The following is a 15,756-nucleotide window of genomic DNA, read 5'->3' as shown; positions in this document are numbered from 1 at the left end:
CAGTACGAGTAAATACAAATCACACACTGTAAAAAATTAAATGCAATAAAATAAAATTGGACAATTAGGTTATTTTTATGAAAAAAATAGCTGCTGTGGTTACGAGAAAAATTCTGTGAAAAAACAACAACAACAACAACAAAAAAAACTAGGACTACAAGCAGTCATGGGCGGGCCCCCGTGTTCCACCGCCACCGCCTCCTCGGGCCAGCGTGATTTCAAGAGGGTCCTCGTCGGACAACCTCATCATCGCTTGGGCCCTAATTACAGTAAAATATGCAAATACCTTTACAGAAAATCATTTAAATTTTACCTTATAAAATTATTTTAAAAATTTGCTAGTAATTTGCAAAAAGTTAATAAAAGTAGAAGCGTAAAAGCTTTAACTTTGCCAAGGACACGCCCGTGTTTCACCTGGCTGCTGCAGATAGATGGTTATTTTACAGATGTGAGGATGGACCACTTGTCTGCTTGGGTGGTTGCCATCCAGGACCCAGGGTGGTTCCCTGGTGTTGTGGATGCGGCAAAGTGTGGCACCATGCGTACTCGGTGAGACAGAGCTGGACTCTCTCTCACTCGTCTCGGCGTGATGAGGCGCTGCAGAGCCGCGAGTCCACAGCGACTTTGTCTGTCCTCTGAATGTTGTCCAGACCTGATGCTGAACCTGCTTGGACCAGAGACGACAGGATCAGACCTGATTCAGTCCGATTCTGCGTCATTGCACCCGAAACAGTGCATCTCAGCGTGTTTCTGACAAACCCTCATGCACTTAACTGTGACATGTTTTGTGCTTCGGAGGTACACATGTGGTCTTTTATGCATTAAATTACATTTTTTTTCATGACATCAAAATTTGAAAGGAAACAAACAAAAAGGTGCTTTGTGTTTGTCTATTTTACATTTATGTGAAATTAAGGCCTTTACACACACACAGTGAAAAGAAATATGAAATAAATAAAATACAAATATAATAATTACTACAAACTTTGATTAAAACTACATACAAATTTTTATTTAATTTGTTTTCATTTATATAGCGCCAAATCACAATAAAGTTGCCTCAAGGCGCTTCACACAAGTAAGGAGTAACAGTGGTAAGGAAAAACTCCCTCTGAGGAAGAAACCTCAAGCAGACCAGACTCAAAGGGGTGACCCTCTGCTTGGGCCATGATACAGACATAAATTACAGAACGAATATACAGGAAATGCTGCCGGTGCACAGGACAGGAGGGTTACAGAAACAGACTCCAGACGCTTCTCTGGATGGAGCCGCACTTCAAACAGAGAGGAAAAAAAACAGAATCGGGCATCAGAAAGACAACAAATACAGTATAATTAGTCAGCATTAAGCAACGAAAAAAAAAACATACTATGCCAGTATGCTAGCCATATGAAAGGGAAAATAAGTGCTTCTTAACGCTGCAATATCAGCAGTCTTCAATAGATAAAATATGGTCTGAAGTTTATATAAACTATATCATATTTAGAACCCATTCAAATTTTTTGGGAATTTTTAATTGGTGGGAACATACATAATTTGAGGGAAATCAATAGTGTATTTCGCCCCAGTGAACGTCAAAACCTGCAGATGAATTCAAGCCGGACGCACTTAATAACTCAGATAATCAGATAACAGACTCAGATAATAACCATAACTGTACACCGTCAGACACCAGTCACCAAGCAACTCACCTGTCCAAAAGCAGTGCTGCAAAATCCTGCGAGTTCGATCGCCAGTCTTCTGTCACAGTTGCTCCCAGCGATCTCTTTGATTCCCAATGTTCACCGTCGTTCATCTTCTCTTTTTCTCTCACTCCAAATGACGTCTTTTCTTTACACTGTCTGTGTATATCGCCGGTCTTTCACGTCTCTCTCCTCCATCTTGCCTTCTTCAGTTTTATATTTCTATCCCAGCATGCATCGCAGCTAGCAGTGAAACCCCCCCCACATGACCTGTGATGTCACCCCGATGGCGTCCTGGCTTTGGAATTTTTGGCACGTGCCAGTAATTCAGAATTTGCTTCGATACGGACGAATTTTAATCACGCTCAGACTAATATTTTGGGAATCCTTTATATTCACACTAACGAACAAAATTACTTTGGTCCCATCAAATTTCTAACAATCGTCTCAGTTTCAGTATGCTTCGTGGCACTCCAGCTTTAAGTCTGGACTTGAAAGTGTCCACAGAATCTGACTCTTATTGATGCAGGGAGATCATTCCACAGAACAGGGGCATGATAAGAGGATGCTCTGTGACCCGCAGACTTCTTATTCACCCAATGGGACACAAAATAATAACAAATAATTCAGAAAGCCTGAAGATTGTATTTTTTTCATAACTAAGTTGTCTTCTGTCTGTCATTCCGTCCATCCATACAGCAAAACATTCCACATCAAAATTTTTTGCTTTGCAATTTTTACGTATTAATACTAGGAGGTCAAAGATCTGCCTGCCTGCCTGCCAAAAAAAAAAAAAAAAAAAAATCATGCATTTCTGATATTTGTAAATGCCTTTTTTACTGAATTTTAGATTTCAGGTAGGATATGCACAGAAGCCCTGAAATGCTCAGACTGCCCATTAGATGGCGACAAATGCTACTCAGATGAGCGGAGAGGTCTCGGCTGTTTATTCACGTTACAAGTTAACTTTGGGTGAAAATAAGATGGGCTGACAGCCGAAAATCAACTTACAGTTGTGTCCCAGCCCTTGTTGGTGACTTGTTTTTAATTTGATGTCGTAAAATATTTTAAATGTATAAAGGCTATGAATGGCCAAACATTTTCACACCACTGTGTATATGTGGTCTGATGTGTCTTGCTGGGCCATCTGCACCAAAAGGTTTGAACGTTAGATTTGCTGGAAGTTGTTGGAAATTATTCTGAGGGTCAAACTGCAAACTGTGTGGGGTGAGACTTTGCAGAGTAAATACACAGCCACAAAGCAATATTCTCGAGGAAATTTATACATAATCCTTCCTTATTTCAATTTTTTTTCTTCTGCTACTTGACTTGTAAGAGAATTATAATCCGTCACAGGAGTTGGAAGTACGTCATCCGCCTGGTGCTGCAAATTTCCGCACGGCTCTTGGGTTAAAATTGGCTGTGCCGCCCAGCACAGAATTTCTGAAAAATGAACTGAAATATTGCAGAAAATGTACCAAGTCGATCGTATTTCAAGCTTATAGCCTCATAGTTTTGCAATTTTAAACCAATAATTAAACTAATAAGAAATATATTTCTCATTTTCGTTGTATCTGTTACGGTCGAGGACTGGGTTGCACGTTAGACCCAAATGCAGGAGCAGTAAGGCAGACAAGGAACTGCACAGTGGAAGAACAAAACCAGCAGGACCTTGACTGACGGGACATACAAGGCAACAGGACCGGAACCAGATACTGACAAGACAAGGACAAGGTGAAGCGAGCCTGCGGAGCTAGTGGGGCTGGATTAACTGCAGGGGAGAATAAAAGGGCATGCAAGGTAGTGCAGCTGCATTTTGGGCACACATCTAGAAATAATCAAAACTAAACCTAAATAGATCATTCTGTGTAGCAGTTCAGGATCAAAGTTCAGTTCACTCTGGATCAAAGTTCAGTTCACTTCAGGAGTCCAGATCAAAGTCCAGTTCATATCAATGTTCAGGATCAAAATCTTAGTGTGTTCAGGACTTCAGTTCTAGGTGACACACCCAGAGGCATACACATGTGACAGAGTCAGAATGACAGGTCCCGGTGTCAGGCTGAGGAGTGCAGCTAAACACCAGAGTTCTCTGGGTGATGGCACCCAGAAAGCCACAGCTTCATCACTCAAGAATTAAGCGGCTGCGTGCGGGACCCCCCCCCCACTAGACTGATAGTGGATCTGATCACAGACGATGCAAAATAACTTAACAGTTAAGCGAGCTGAGAAGCAAGATACTGTGCACGTAACTACTGAACAGCGCAGACTCACGAACTCTGGGAACTGAATTATAGCTGGACTATCAAGAACTGAGTAAGAACTGATCACTAAGCTGTGTGGATCAGAACAGATTCCGACCAATTAACTAATTAGTACAAAGCGCTGCAGGTGAAGACACAGCAGGCGGCCAGCAGAATGAACCAGGGTTAAAACAAGCAGCAAGCAGGCGTGACCGTGGAAAAAACACGAATGATAACTTGACATTACAAATCAAGATGCTCATAAAGAAATAGACAGATGGTTATGACTGCAGTAGAAAACTCACGGGGGAAATAAATACAGCTGAATAAACTGGGAGGCTGGTGGCAGGAAAAAATACACAACTGATTGCGTTCAGGAAATGGAAGCTCAACTCAACAGGTTACTTCTGAGCCTGGAAAATCTCGAGAGGTAAAAACACGGTGGGTTACAGACTGCGCCTGGAAGCGACAGTGAAAAACACAGACAGATACTTTCATGGACATGGGAGCCCACAGCGGAAGAGTTACGACAAGAATGCGGCTCGGAGGCTCACGTCAGGAAAACAGATAAGTGACATTAGCTCCAAAAGTGGCGACGGGACGCCAAACAAAAAACACGACTACTAAACATATGGTCGGGTTACCGGCTGGGTGTGATGGCACAGCACAGCTGGGAACCCGTGGCAAACCGGTTCCAACCCGGAGGAACACGGAGGTTCTTCAGGTGGAAGGCAGCATATGTCAGCGGTTGGAAGCAGTGTAGCAGTAGATTCTGGCCCCGAACCCATGACAGGTTTGGGGTTAAATCTGGGAGGGTGATGAGATGCAATGAACATCAGCTGTGAGCCCCCACTCAGTGAAGATCCAGATCAGCTGTGAGACACCGCTCTGTCAATTCCGTGCACCATCTTGACAGATGGGGCGGGGCCAACATGCAAATTTGACAGCCGGGAGCAGAGCCCTGATGTAGCACACAGCGGATGCACCCAGTCGCTTCACCCAGCAGCTCCATCTCAGCTTCACCTGAAAACACAAAGAGACAGAAAGCAGCAGACCAGGGGCAAACCACAACAGTATCGAATCACAAACAGCAGAGATCAGAGAGTCAGCGCGTTCTGAGAACTGCCGCAGCTGGAAACAGCGTCTCTACTCCGCTCTGAGCTGAAGGGAAAAAAAAAAAACCCGTTTTGAAAGTCCTCCAGAGGTTCATCTGTATCTGAAGATACATTCAGAAATTTAGTTTATTTTACAGTTGAAAGGCTTCGTGTTTCCAAAAAGCTCCAAGTTTGAAAACAGCAGGGGGGGGGGGGGGCACAGCATCAGTGAAAGGAAAGTGAAACTGATTCAAGAAGTTTTTCATTTAAAACAGCAGGTTTGACAATTAGATGTTATATTTTGTTTGAAGAGAAAAAGTAATGCAATCCCACTCAAATTGTTGAGAACCCCCCCCCCCAAAAAAACAAAACTGGTCAGGATGACAGAAAAACTGCCTGCTTCACTGGATTAAAAACTACTGTGTGTCATATTTTTTGAAGAAGATGGTAAATGTTATGTCCATTATTTTTATTTATTTATTTATTTATTTATTGCAGTCAGTTGTTAGACAAATTAGAGTGTGTATCCTCGTATAAAATCGATCTTTTTCATGTAGACTCGACTGCATGTGTGACATATTGCATGTATATAAAATATCCTATAATGTAAAACATAAAACATACAATACAGCAGCACGTTCCGTTGCTGTTTTCCTTCCTCGTTTGTTATTTTTATTTTAAGTTTTTGTCAGGTGCTCTTCTTCTTAGCTCCATGGCTTCAGGCGGTTCTGTCAGTGTGCAGTATTCCAAACACTCAGGGGAAAAAAGCACACACACACACACACACACACACACACAAAAAAAAACAAATCAAATGAGAGATTTAGTTCAATTTGTGCTGGCAGCTGGATGGCTGTTGGGTGTCTAAGTGTGAAAGGTGATGTGGCTGCATGTATGAGTGATAATGGGAGGAAAGAGGGATCGATGCAAATATCGATGTGTTAAAAGAGGCGGGCGGAGGCCACACCGAGACCTGCTGATAGGCGCTCTTCAGGAGACGGATGGATCCGCGTGAAAGGATTTACGTTTGTGTAAACAGACATGTCTGATTGCGCTCGTACCGTTAAAGAGTTTAGGTCTAACATGAGAGCCGGGCTCTGCAGAATCTGGCTGCTAATATGAAAGAAAAGCAGGTTATTAGATATCAGATTATTAGACTTCTGCCTGCCAAATATGTTATTGAGCAAATCACAAAACTTTTAATGTGACATTGAATTTTACCTGGAAAAGTTTCAGTCTTCCCTCTAAACATATTTTCAGTGCCCCGAAATTGCTCCACACTGAATTTTAATGACGGTGATAAATGGCTAACTCTGTTATGGTGGCATGGATTGGCAATATTTCTTAGAATGTGATTGGCCAGGAATGCATAAACTGTGGAATATTGACAATAAATAATGCCTTTAGTTTCAACTGTCAGATTTATGACCTTATCCAGCTAATGGTGTATAATGGTTTCAGTAAACTCTGAGTTGTAGTTTTATTTGCAGACGATCTGTCTTTAGAAGACAGTTGCCAATAAAACAACAGCAAATTTCAAAAGCTTGACATAAGGCAGAAGGTTTTATGGCCAGATTTGGACTTTCTTCGATGAAATCTCTTTCAGATACACCAGAAATAAAAATAAAAACTTCAGGATACAAGAGCATGGAACATTTTAGGGAAAGGTGCTAAGTGGTACTTTTGAGTACTGGAGGACAACACAGACGGGACAGAACTGCACCATTTTCTTGAAGCTCTGCCTATATTTTTTCCATGTACTTATTTATTTGTGGTGTTTGTTACAAAGTAACTGTGTAAAAACCATTAAGCAGGCTTTTCCATTACTGTGTACGGGGAACTAACCGTGAGTGATGTCTGTTATTTGGATTTTCAGTTTTTCTGCAACACTTAACCTTCAACATTAGTCCATGAGCCCAGTAGGTTTTCTGTACCACCTGCAATGACAAAATGGTCATTCCAGTGGTAGTTGTACAACGCAGTAGTTCTGCCCAGGCAGAGGTCAGCTGCTTGCAAGTGTCCATCGACGTCGATGACTATGTGTCTGTCTCTCTCTCGCTGGGAAATTCAAGTAGAGATAAAACCCTGTGCATGAAAAGAGATTAGGGTGACAAGAAGCCTCAGCGCCACCATCTTGACCACTCACAGCTGGAATACGACGGCAAGACAACTGGTGTCTGGAGAGGCTGCAGAGGGGGGTGGAGCTCACTATGTCTGAAGATCTGCCATGAAAAGCGTGTGCCTGCTCCAAGGCACTGCTGAGATGCCCAATCACAAATGAAACAGCTGAACAATGAAACAGACTTCAGCAAGCTGTAGACAGATGTCCAAAAAAAAAAAAATGTCACTGTGGGATGTGTAGCAAAACGCTTGTGGGCTGCCCAGGTTTGAAATCAAGAGTTTTGAGCGGCTGCCTACTGTGGCTAACGAGCCACATCTACCTGGAGCAGTCTGGTTTCAAGGCACCAGATACTCGTCTTTCACACCTCTGCCATCAGTTTTCAAACTGGGCCGGAGCGAAAAGCCAAGCAGCAGGAGTTCAAGGGCAGGGAGCGGCTCAGTTCTCTGTACCATCCCAACCATCCTAACCCTTTGAGCCCTGAGGTCAGTTACAGGTTACTCTGGGAGCACAATTTAAAAATGCTTCAGTCATGTCAAAAAGGTACATCACGTTATTTATCTGATCATAGTAAGTCCCTTCAGCTGCTCCCTTGTTTTCACTTGGGGGCACCACAGCAGATCCAAGGTGGATCCACATTCTATGGAGAAATGTGGCAGGCGTGGGGTTTGAGCCTTCTGCACTGAAACTACGTGTATACAGAAATGCTCTACATGTTCAGCAACAGCCAAGTCCAAGCTGAATAGTTTGTGGGCCTGCAGCCAATTTTGACCTAATCAGTACAAGTTCAGGTGACAAACGACACTTACAGTCCGGTCTCAGTATATCATAGTCAACACAAAAACACATGGCAACCTTCCCTTCTTTCGTCTTCTTCTTTATTGTTTATTTGATGAGGACAATGCACAATAATGAACACACTGTACATTTTCATGCCTTAGTGTAAATATGCCAGATTTAGCTAAAAGCTACTTTCCATCTGTAGTCCTCAGACACACAACAACAAACAATAATTACAATAAATAAATTAAAACAAAACATGAGATTATGTACAATACATCTCACCCGTGTTGACAGGTTTGATTGTTTTTGAGCCATTTTTAAGCTCATTTTTAAAAGCACTCGGGGTGGGACTGTCTCGTATCCTTGTTGGAAGGCTGTTCCCGTTCCTACAACCCTTCACAGAGATGGTGTTTTGTCCTGTGGCAGTTCATCTGAGGGGCACCTCACAGTCCCCTCTAGAAGCACACCGAGTCCTGAGGTTAGGATTTCTATGTCTAATAAATTCCTCCAGAGGAGGTGGGGCTAGGCCATGGAGAGTTTTCCAGAGTGGAAGCTATAACCAGGCCCAGGTAGAAAGGTTTTCCATGTTATCTACCTAATCCTAGAGTCCAAGAAGATCTAGCTTGTCCTCAAGTAAGTTGCTTCTGCCTCTCCCTTTATGCTCGGAGTCACCACAGTGGATCCACTACAGAACCCCATGTTGATTTGGTACAGGTTTTATGCCAGATGCCCTTCCACATGGAACTCCATATGTATATAGAGAATGGGATGGTGTTGAAACCGTAACCCTCTCTTCACTATGCACGTTTCCAAAGCTTTTGCTTTCTAGGATCTAAAATCTTAGATCTTAAGGTCTAAAATTCTGTGATCTTATTAGGCTAAAACTGCAGACAAAGGATTCAATATTATAGTAGTTTAGGTTATTTAAAAATAAAATTATTTGGTGACCAACAAACCTGTTAACTTAGCATCACAGTTGATGAAAACGTTTCCTTTTTAAAATCCTATTTAGAGCCTCTGAACAAACTGAAATTGGCCATTGTTACCATTTTTACATGGTCTGTTCTCTGTTTGAGAATTAGTCTGGTACCGTGCCATTCACATTTCATTTGGACAGACATACAACGAAGCATGTGGCGTAGACAGAACGACAACCATACTAGTGTCAACATACGTTCAAAGATGGCGTGCAGCCAAGTAGGTACGTTGACGAATGACTTGTCGATTTTGCTATGAAGACCTGTGTGCCCGTGACGTTTTTAGTCATTCTAAAAGCTTTTTTTTTTTTTCAACATGCCATGCAGCAAAAATCGGTTTTCTGAAAGGCTTGCTGATGTTGGTGCTCCTCAGTGAGTCATCACATAAAACCTGTCCCTATGTGATCAACAGCTGCGATTGGCCCAGCCTGTGAATGGGAGGTGACTCAAACCTTGGGTCTGGTTTACCAGGTTTTGTTTTGACCTTTTTTTTTTTTACCCCATAACTTAATATCTTTATCTAATATCAATGCTTACTAATCCTGAACTGATTGTGGGGATTGATGAATGACACTGGATTGAAAGTCTCATTTTGTCACCTAAGGTGGTATCAATGGATACAGGAGAAATCGGCCCGATGCGGACTCGGCCTGGGGCTAACCCTACGCCTCACCCCAACCCGGGTTGAGGTTTTGAGGGAGCCAAGTTCTTTTCTTACTGTATCAATTAGCTCAAAATGGACTACGTTCGGCTTTGACCCAGCTGCTGCTGAACCTTCATACAGTCAACGAATGACACTGTAATTTCTCCGGCTCTTTATGTATTTAACTGCCCCTTACAAGGAACCACATCGATATATTCCTCATTTTGAATTTATTGAAGGTCATGTAGAAACCGGACCGGGGTCCCCACAGACATGCATCCATCTTGTGAAGGGACCCAGGAAATGGGTTGTACCACACTTTTCTACAATGTGGGTGTTACAGTGGGTGTGGTTTAGTCTATATGTTACTGTCTCTCACAGACAGGGGGAGCCCTCCCTTTATCTGAAACAATGGAAGTGAAACCTAACACTTGTTGAAACTTTAAACCAGGTTCCAGACACTTTTAAACAGATAAAGCAAACACTTGATAACTAACATAAAATAAGGAATTAGCACAGATATTATCTAACAACACAACAGTTGTGTGGGACAAAAAAGGATGTTTACAGTTATACAGATTGTACTGCACAACTTTAAAACTCAAATATATCTGAGCTAAAATGCCTTTCAGCACGGATGATTTTTTGTGCACTCATCTTTTTCTTTCTTTATTAAGTTTTGCAGAAAGTGCTCTCTCATCTCACCACCTTCCTTTTTTTCCTTTCAGGAATCATCTCTTCAGGCTCAATCTGGAGGACCTGACACTGATCCAGGTGAGTGTTGACCCTCACCTCGTCTGTCACGCTTTGTTTCTGACTCACCCGCGTTCCTGAGGGAGCGTCTGAGTGCTGTCTGCTCACGCGATTGTGACGCTCACGCAAACATCCTGTTAGTCGAAGCTTGATGCCACCGTTCATGATTTGATTTGTAAAAAGGTTTTGCACTTCGCGTTGCCTCAACTTCAAATCGGGAGGGGTGATGGGGTTGAATGTTACCTGATCAGGTTAAACCTCAGAAGGAGGTCAAACAAAATCTCCTCAGTTGTTGTTGTTGTTGTTGTCCATTCGGCTGCTCCTGTTTTGTGTTCGGGGTCGCCACAGCGGATACAACCAGATCCACATTGACATTTGGCACAAGTTTTACGCCGGATGCCCTTCCTGACGCAACCTCAATGTTACCTGGAGAAAAACACACAGCCTGTGGTGTTCCAAATAGGTCTCCCATCCAAGTACTAACCAGGTCCCGCACTGCTTAGCTTCTGAGATCTGACGGGATCAGGCTGACACAGAGCAGATCAGCTGCCCAAACAAAATCTTCTCAGTAATGCAGAATATTTATTTGCGTTCAAGTAACAATGCTGTGACGCACGTTCTTCTGTGCTACTTTGCAGTTGTTGTTTACTGCGTTGAATCTGTTAATCAGTAAATATTGGAGCTGTGGTGATGGTGGACTTTCTGCCAGAACAGTCTAGTTTGGATCCAAATCACTTTTAAACATGTGTGACCATCCAGATATTAAAAAATCTGCTCTTTCATCAAAACAGGTTCTGATCACGTCAGCTGGTGATTTGATGTAGCTTTTGTACGGCGCTGCTGCACTGTCCTTTCAATGTATTCACACAGTGGTTCTCAAACGGGTTTTTCCGGGACATTTTCCATCTCTTTCTGCTCTGATTCACTCATTCAGGTGGGCAACGTATCAAATGCAAACTGACAGCTGGGGGCTGGTTTGAGAAGCACTTTTTAGTGCGATATCACATGAAAAGTTACACAGTCGTGTCAGAGTTGAGTACGACACCTCTTTTGTTTGGAGGCTTACACATTTCCACTCAGTCGTGGCCACATGTGGCTCAATGCACCAAATCCAGCTGCATGATGGGAGGACGAGATGAGGATGACATCTGTCTGTGCAGGGGACAACATTGAGGTCTTATGTCCAGAATCTAGCAGCAAAGCTTCTCTGATAGTTCGACTGATCTCGATGTTTTCCATACTTACCCAGAAAAACAGGAAAAAATGAGGCGTCACACTGAACACATGAAACTGTTGAAGCTCAACCCGGCTCAAGCCGAGAGAAATCTGTCTGGACGTGAGCGTGCGGGAGTGGATCGCGGGTGTGTGATCTGGACGCTTGTGACACATGGAAGAGAGGCGCCACAGAGAAAGAAGGCTGTTTGCTGTCCTCGCGGTTGCAGCCGCACAGAATGCCGCCACAGTGGAGAGGACACTGTGGACGCGTGGACCGAGTGAGGACGTTTGACGTCATGATCCCAGAATAAGCCGGATTCTAGCCACATTGGCGTTGAGACCTCAGTGAAACCTGCTCCAATCTGAGTTGTGCTGAGCTGGATTGCCAACCCCAGTCTGTACGGGGTCCAAGAATTCCCGCATTGTGGCGCTTGCTGCAGCGCTGGTGTTTCCCACGTGCGGCTTGGATGCATTGATGCAACTCGTCACATTCATTCACTTTATCTCGCACGTCATGATGTCTCTCTCCTCACACACACACACACACACACACACACACACACACACACACACACACACACACACACACACACACACACACACACACACACACACACACACACACACACACACACACACACACAGTACAAACTGTGTTCTCTGTGACAGTCGTCTCTGTTATCGTTGCTCTGTTGTTTTTGTGATTTCCTGTAAAATTGAGGGGGAGGAGTCAACAGTCTGCTGCAATACTAAAAATTGTTTATGTTCTTAAAGATGTGACTCAGCTGTGACTCACAAGAGTGATCTATACAGACGAGGGGAAGGAAAAAACCCGCCTGCGGAAAACAAATGGGAATAAAAATGCTGAGACAAAAATAAGAAGAAACAAGGCTGAAGTATCGAGAGAGAAAAGGCAAAGAGTGACATGTTTAAAGGATTCAGGAACACGGAGAGAACCCCCCCCCCCGTGGACAGGGAGGAGGATTCACGCTGAGCCCATCTTTAGTGTCTGCTCACTGGGAGGCTGTGGGTTTTTTTTAGTCGTGCCTCCTTTTCTTCATCCTACTCTGCGGCCGCTAGAGAATTTGCAGAATTTCTACCAAACCGTGAACTCGTCATCTCTAAGAGTTTGCACCTGTGAGAAATAGGAAATTGCATCTGTACTATACAGTACCAACTCACACGAAACCAGTCGGTGCCAAATTTCGGTAACTGTGTGTAGCAGAGGAGTGTAACATGGGCCAGCAGAAGAAGTTAGTAAACCTCACTCCTCACAGCCAAAAGACACTCTGGTGACAGACACTAGAGCCCATGGGTTTTTATGTTGTGGTTCGAGTGCCTGCCTCCCATCCCAGGGACTGTGAGTCCAGGGAGGGTCCACTGGTCCTAAGGTCCACTAGTCCTAGGATCCACTGGTCCTATACCTCTTTATTTGATGGTTTATATCTCAACCCCAAACTGATTTTAAAGTTCACAGATAAATGTAATACTTTCAAATAGCTAACAAACCAGATAGAGATTTGTTCAATTCACAAAAGTAAAACATCTGATTCTGTTGACAATACACCATTAATCACCTTTAATTGTACTGTTGTCTATAAATCTGTTGAATTGAAAATCAACAAATAATGATAATTCACCAAAATTAGATGTTTTTTTTTAATTGTCACACTTTTGTAATATTACTTCACCTACTTTAGTGCAACATATAGCCTAACATAAATGTAAAATGCTCTCCTTAATACTAGGACTAGGACTAGTGGACCCTAGGACTAGCAGCAAGTTCCCGTGAGTTTGAGCCTAGAGTGGGATGAAGTAATGCAGCGTATGTTGGAGCCATGACCCAAGTGGGAGTGAGGTTTAGGGGAGTGAGTATAATGGAGGCCAATGAATGGTGAGTTCAAGCCCAGAGTGGTTTCAAATGCACATCTTGGTTCGCGGAACAAAGAGAGTGAGACCTACGAGTTATTTTGTTTTCTGACAGTGAAAATTTTTTTTTTTTTTAAACATCCCTTTTGAACAAGATCATCATTTAAACAAATGACAAACAGTGCAGTGCACAACACAGAACAATGAATCGGTTAATTTAGTTTCATTTTAGGCACTTCAGGCAATTTAATTAAAAATAAACAGCAATATATTTATTAGATAACAGCGAACATGTCTGTTTAAAAAAATTACATTTATATTTACATATTAAAATGTACATTTTATCTGTCTGTCTATCCGCGCACACAGACACTCATCTTCAACCACTTAGTCCAATTAAGGGTTGCGGGGGGTCTGGAGCCTATCCCAGCATTCATAGAGGTGGATCATCCAATTTTATTGTATCATATAATAAAAAATTTTGAATTTATTCTTTCAGAGCGAGTAAAGTACCAAAAAAAGTACCACTTTGTGCCAGTACTGAATTCAGTATCTGTTCAAACGTGAAAGGTACTCAACCCTTGTGAGAAAGCAGACCATCATATACTGCAGACCCCCAGGGGCCAGTTTAAGAGGACCTGTGGACTAGTTCCCGCTTTACATTTAACTGGATCATTTCTTTTGGATCACAGAAGATACTCAGGCCTGGATGGACGTGCATGCAGTTGGCTCTGTGATGGACCTTCCCTGCGCCTGGATATACATAGTTCCCTGCAATCTTGACGCTCTCGGTAATCACACGTGATGGCGGCATCTGGATAAAGAAACTGTCAGTGACACTGTAGAGCAACACGAGATGGAAACTCAGCCAGAATCACAAGAATGAGCTCTGGTGCTTCTCACCAGCTGCATCTGCCACATTGTCATCATGTTCTGTTCCATTTGTCTCTTTCAAACTTGTTCTTCCACTCACACACAAGAAAATAGCTACACAGAATTTTTGTGTCTCCTCTGAATCAAGAACAGAACTAAGGTGATGTCAGATGCTGTCAAACATCCTGTTCACCTTCTTGAAAAAAAAAAGTCAGCGTGTGTGTGAGCATCCATCTGAAAGTGACGGAACTCAACTCCAATCAGTAAATTCAGCTGAAATATCTCAGTATTTGTGATAACAAATGAGACAATGGCTGATATGATATTTTGGCACTGAGGCACATTTCTTTTAGCGTGATCCGGCATGTACTAGGCTCTGCATGTAGGTACTGTGGTTACCAATACAGTAAAAAAATGTAAAGACCTATCCAGAAAATAATATAATTTTTACAATATATAACAAGTAAGATGCCCATAAGGACACAACTGTAAGCTGATTTTGGGCTTTCCTTCCAATTATATTTTCGACAAACGTTAACACCTCAAAGGAATAAACAGTTGAGACATTGCCTCACATTTGAGTAGCTTTTGTCACCATCTAGTGGGCAGTGTGAGGATTTCAGGGTTTTTGGTCCATTTCCTACTTGAAACCCAAAATTCAGTCAAAAAGACAGTTATAAATATCAGAAATGCATGATTTTTTTGGGGGGGGGGGGTCACCCCGAGCTTTGACCTCCCAGTATTTACATTTAACTGGATCAGTTCTTTTGGGTCACAGAACATAAATTTGGTTTTGAGAATTTTACAGTCTTGAGTTTTAAGATATGAAAGTTTGCCGGAAAGACGGAATTTCTCCTGACAAGCTAAACTTGAAGTGTGAATTTAAAAAAAATTGTAAGTAATTTGCAAAAAAAAAAAAAAAAAAAAAAAAGAGTAAAAGCAGAATGGGGTAAAGGCTTTGACATTTTGGCCATGTGTCGCATTTCTCTGGTCATGTGTAGAGGCTGCTGGAAAGGCTAAGGACACACCCATGTTTCACCTGGTTGTAGCAGATAGATGGTTTATATAACCCCCAAATAGTTCCTTGTCATTTGATTGGTGGTTTGTATGTCATGTGATATCGATGATTCGTTCCATTTGCAATTTTGGTTCCATTTACTGTGACAAGAATCAAATGACAAGGACCTATTTTAGGTGTTATATAAAACAAATAATGAATGTTTTTTTCATTCAGGCTGCGCCTCATTGAATGAAACATTTCATTTTTCAACGTATGAAATGTTCTTATCATTACACTCACAAACATTCATTATTTGTACAATATTAGAGATGTGGGAACGGAACTGTTGGACCACCAGGACCCAAGGCGCAGTACCAGCACGTGCTCCCAGTGTTGACTCGGGGTAAAGTCAGCCTTGAAACAAGGGTATTCTGTTTTGGAAACCAAGAACACAAACTGCTTGTGCCACCAGTGTCAATTATTCTGTTGATATCTTGCATACTCCAT

The 15,756-nt window shown here is 42.5% G+C and overlaps 1 protein-coding gene across 3 annotated transcripts in view; it reads left to right on the top strand.

The window, feature by feature from the left end:
* sema5a (sema domain, seven thrombospondin repeats (type 1 and type 1-like), transmembrane domain (TM) and short cytoplasmic domain, (semaphorin) 5A) overlaps window positions 1-15,756 on the top strand; it is a 447,076-nt gene that overhangs the window by 146,877 nt on the left and 284,443 nt on the right. For all 3 annotated transcript variants that reach the window (XR_004557944.1, XR_004557932.1, XM_034159873.1), the window contains exon 4: window positions 10,268-10,313. Coding sequence is in view for 1 of the 3 variants with exons in the window: in XM_034159873.1 (XP_034015764.1) it covers window positions 10,268-10,313 (46 nt within the window). In the remaining 2 variants the exon portion in view is untranslated. The remainder of the gene's footprint in view (window positions 1-10,267; window positions 10,314-15,756) is intronic.

The sequence above is a fragment of the Thalassophryne amazonica genome, chromosome 1 (assembly GCF_902500255.1).
Source record: "Thalassophryne amazonica chromosome 1, fThaAma1.1, whole genome shotgun sequence".
Classification (NCBI taxonomy): domain Eukaryota; kingdom Metazoa; phylum Chordata; class Actinopteri; order Batrachoidiformes; family Batrachoididae; genus Thalassophryne; species Thalassophryne amazonica.
This window is presented reverse-complemented; position numbering and strand designations above follow the sequence as displayed.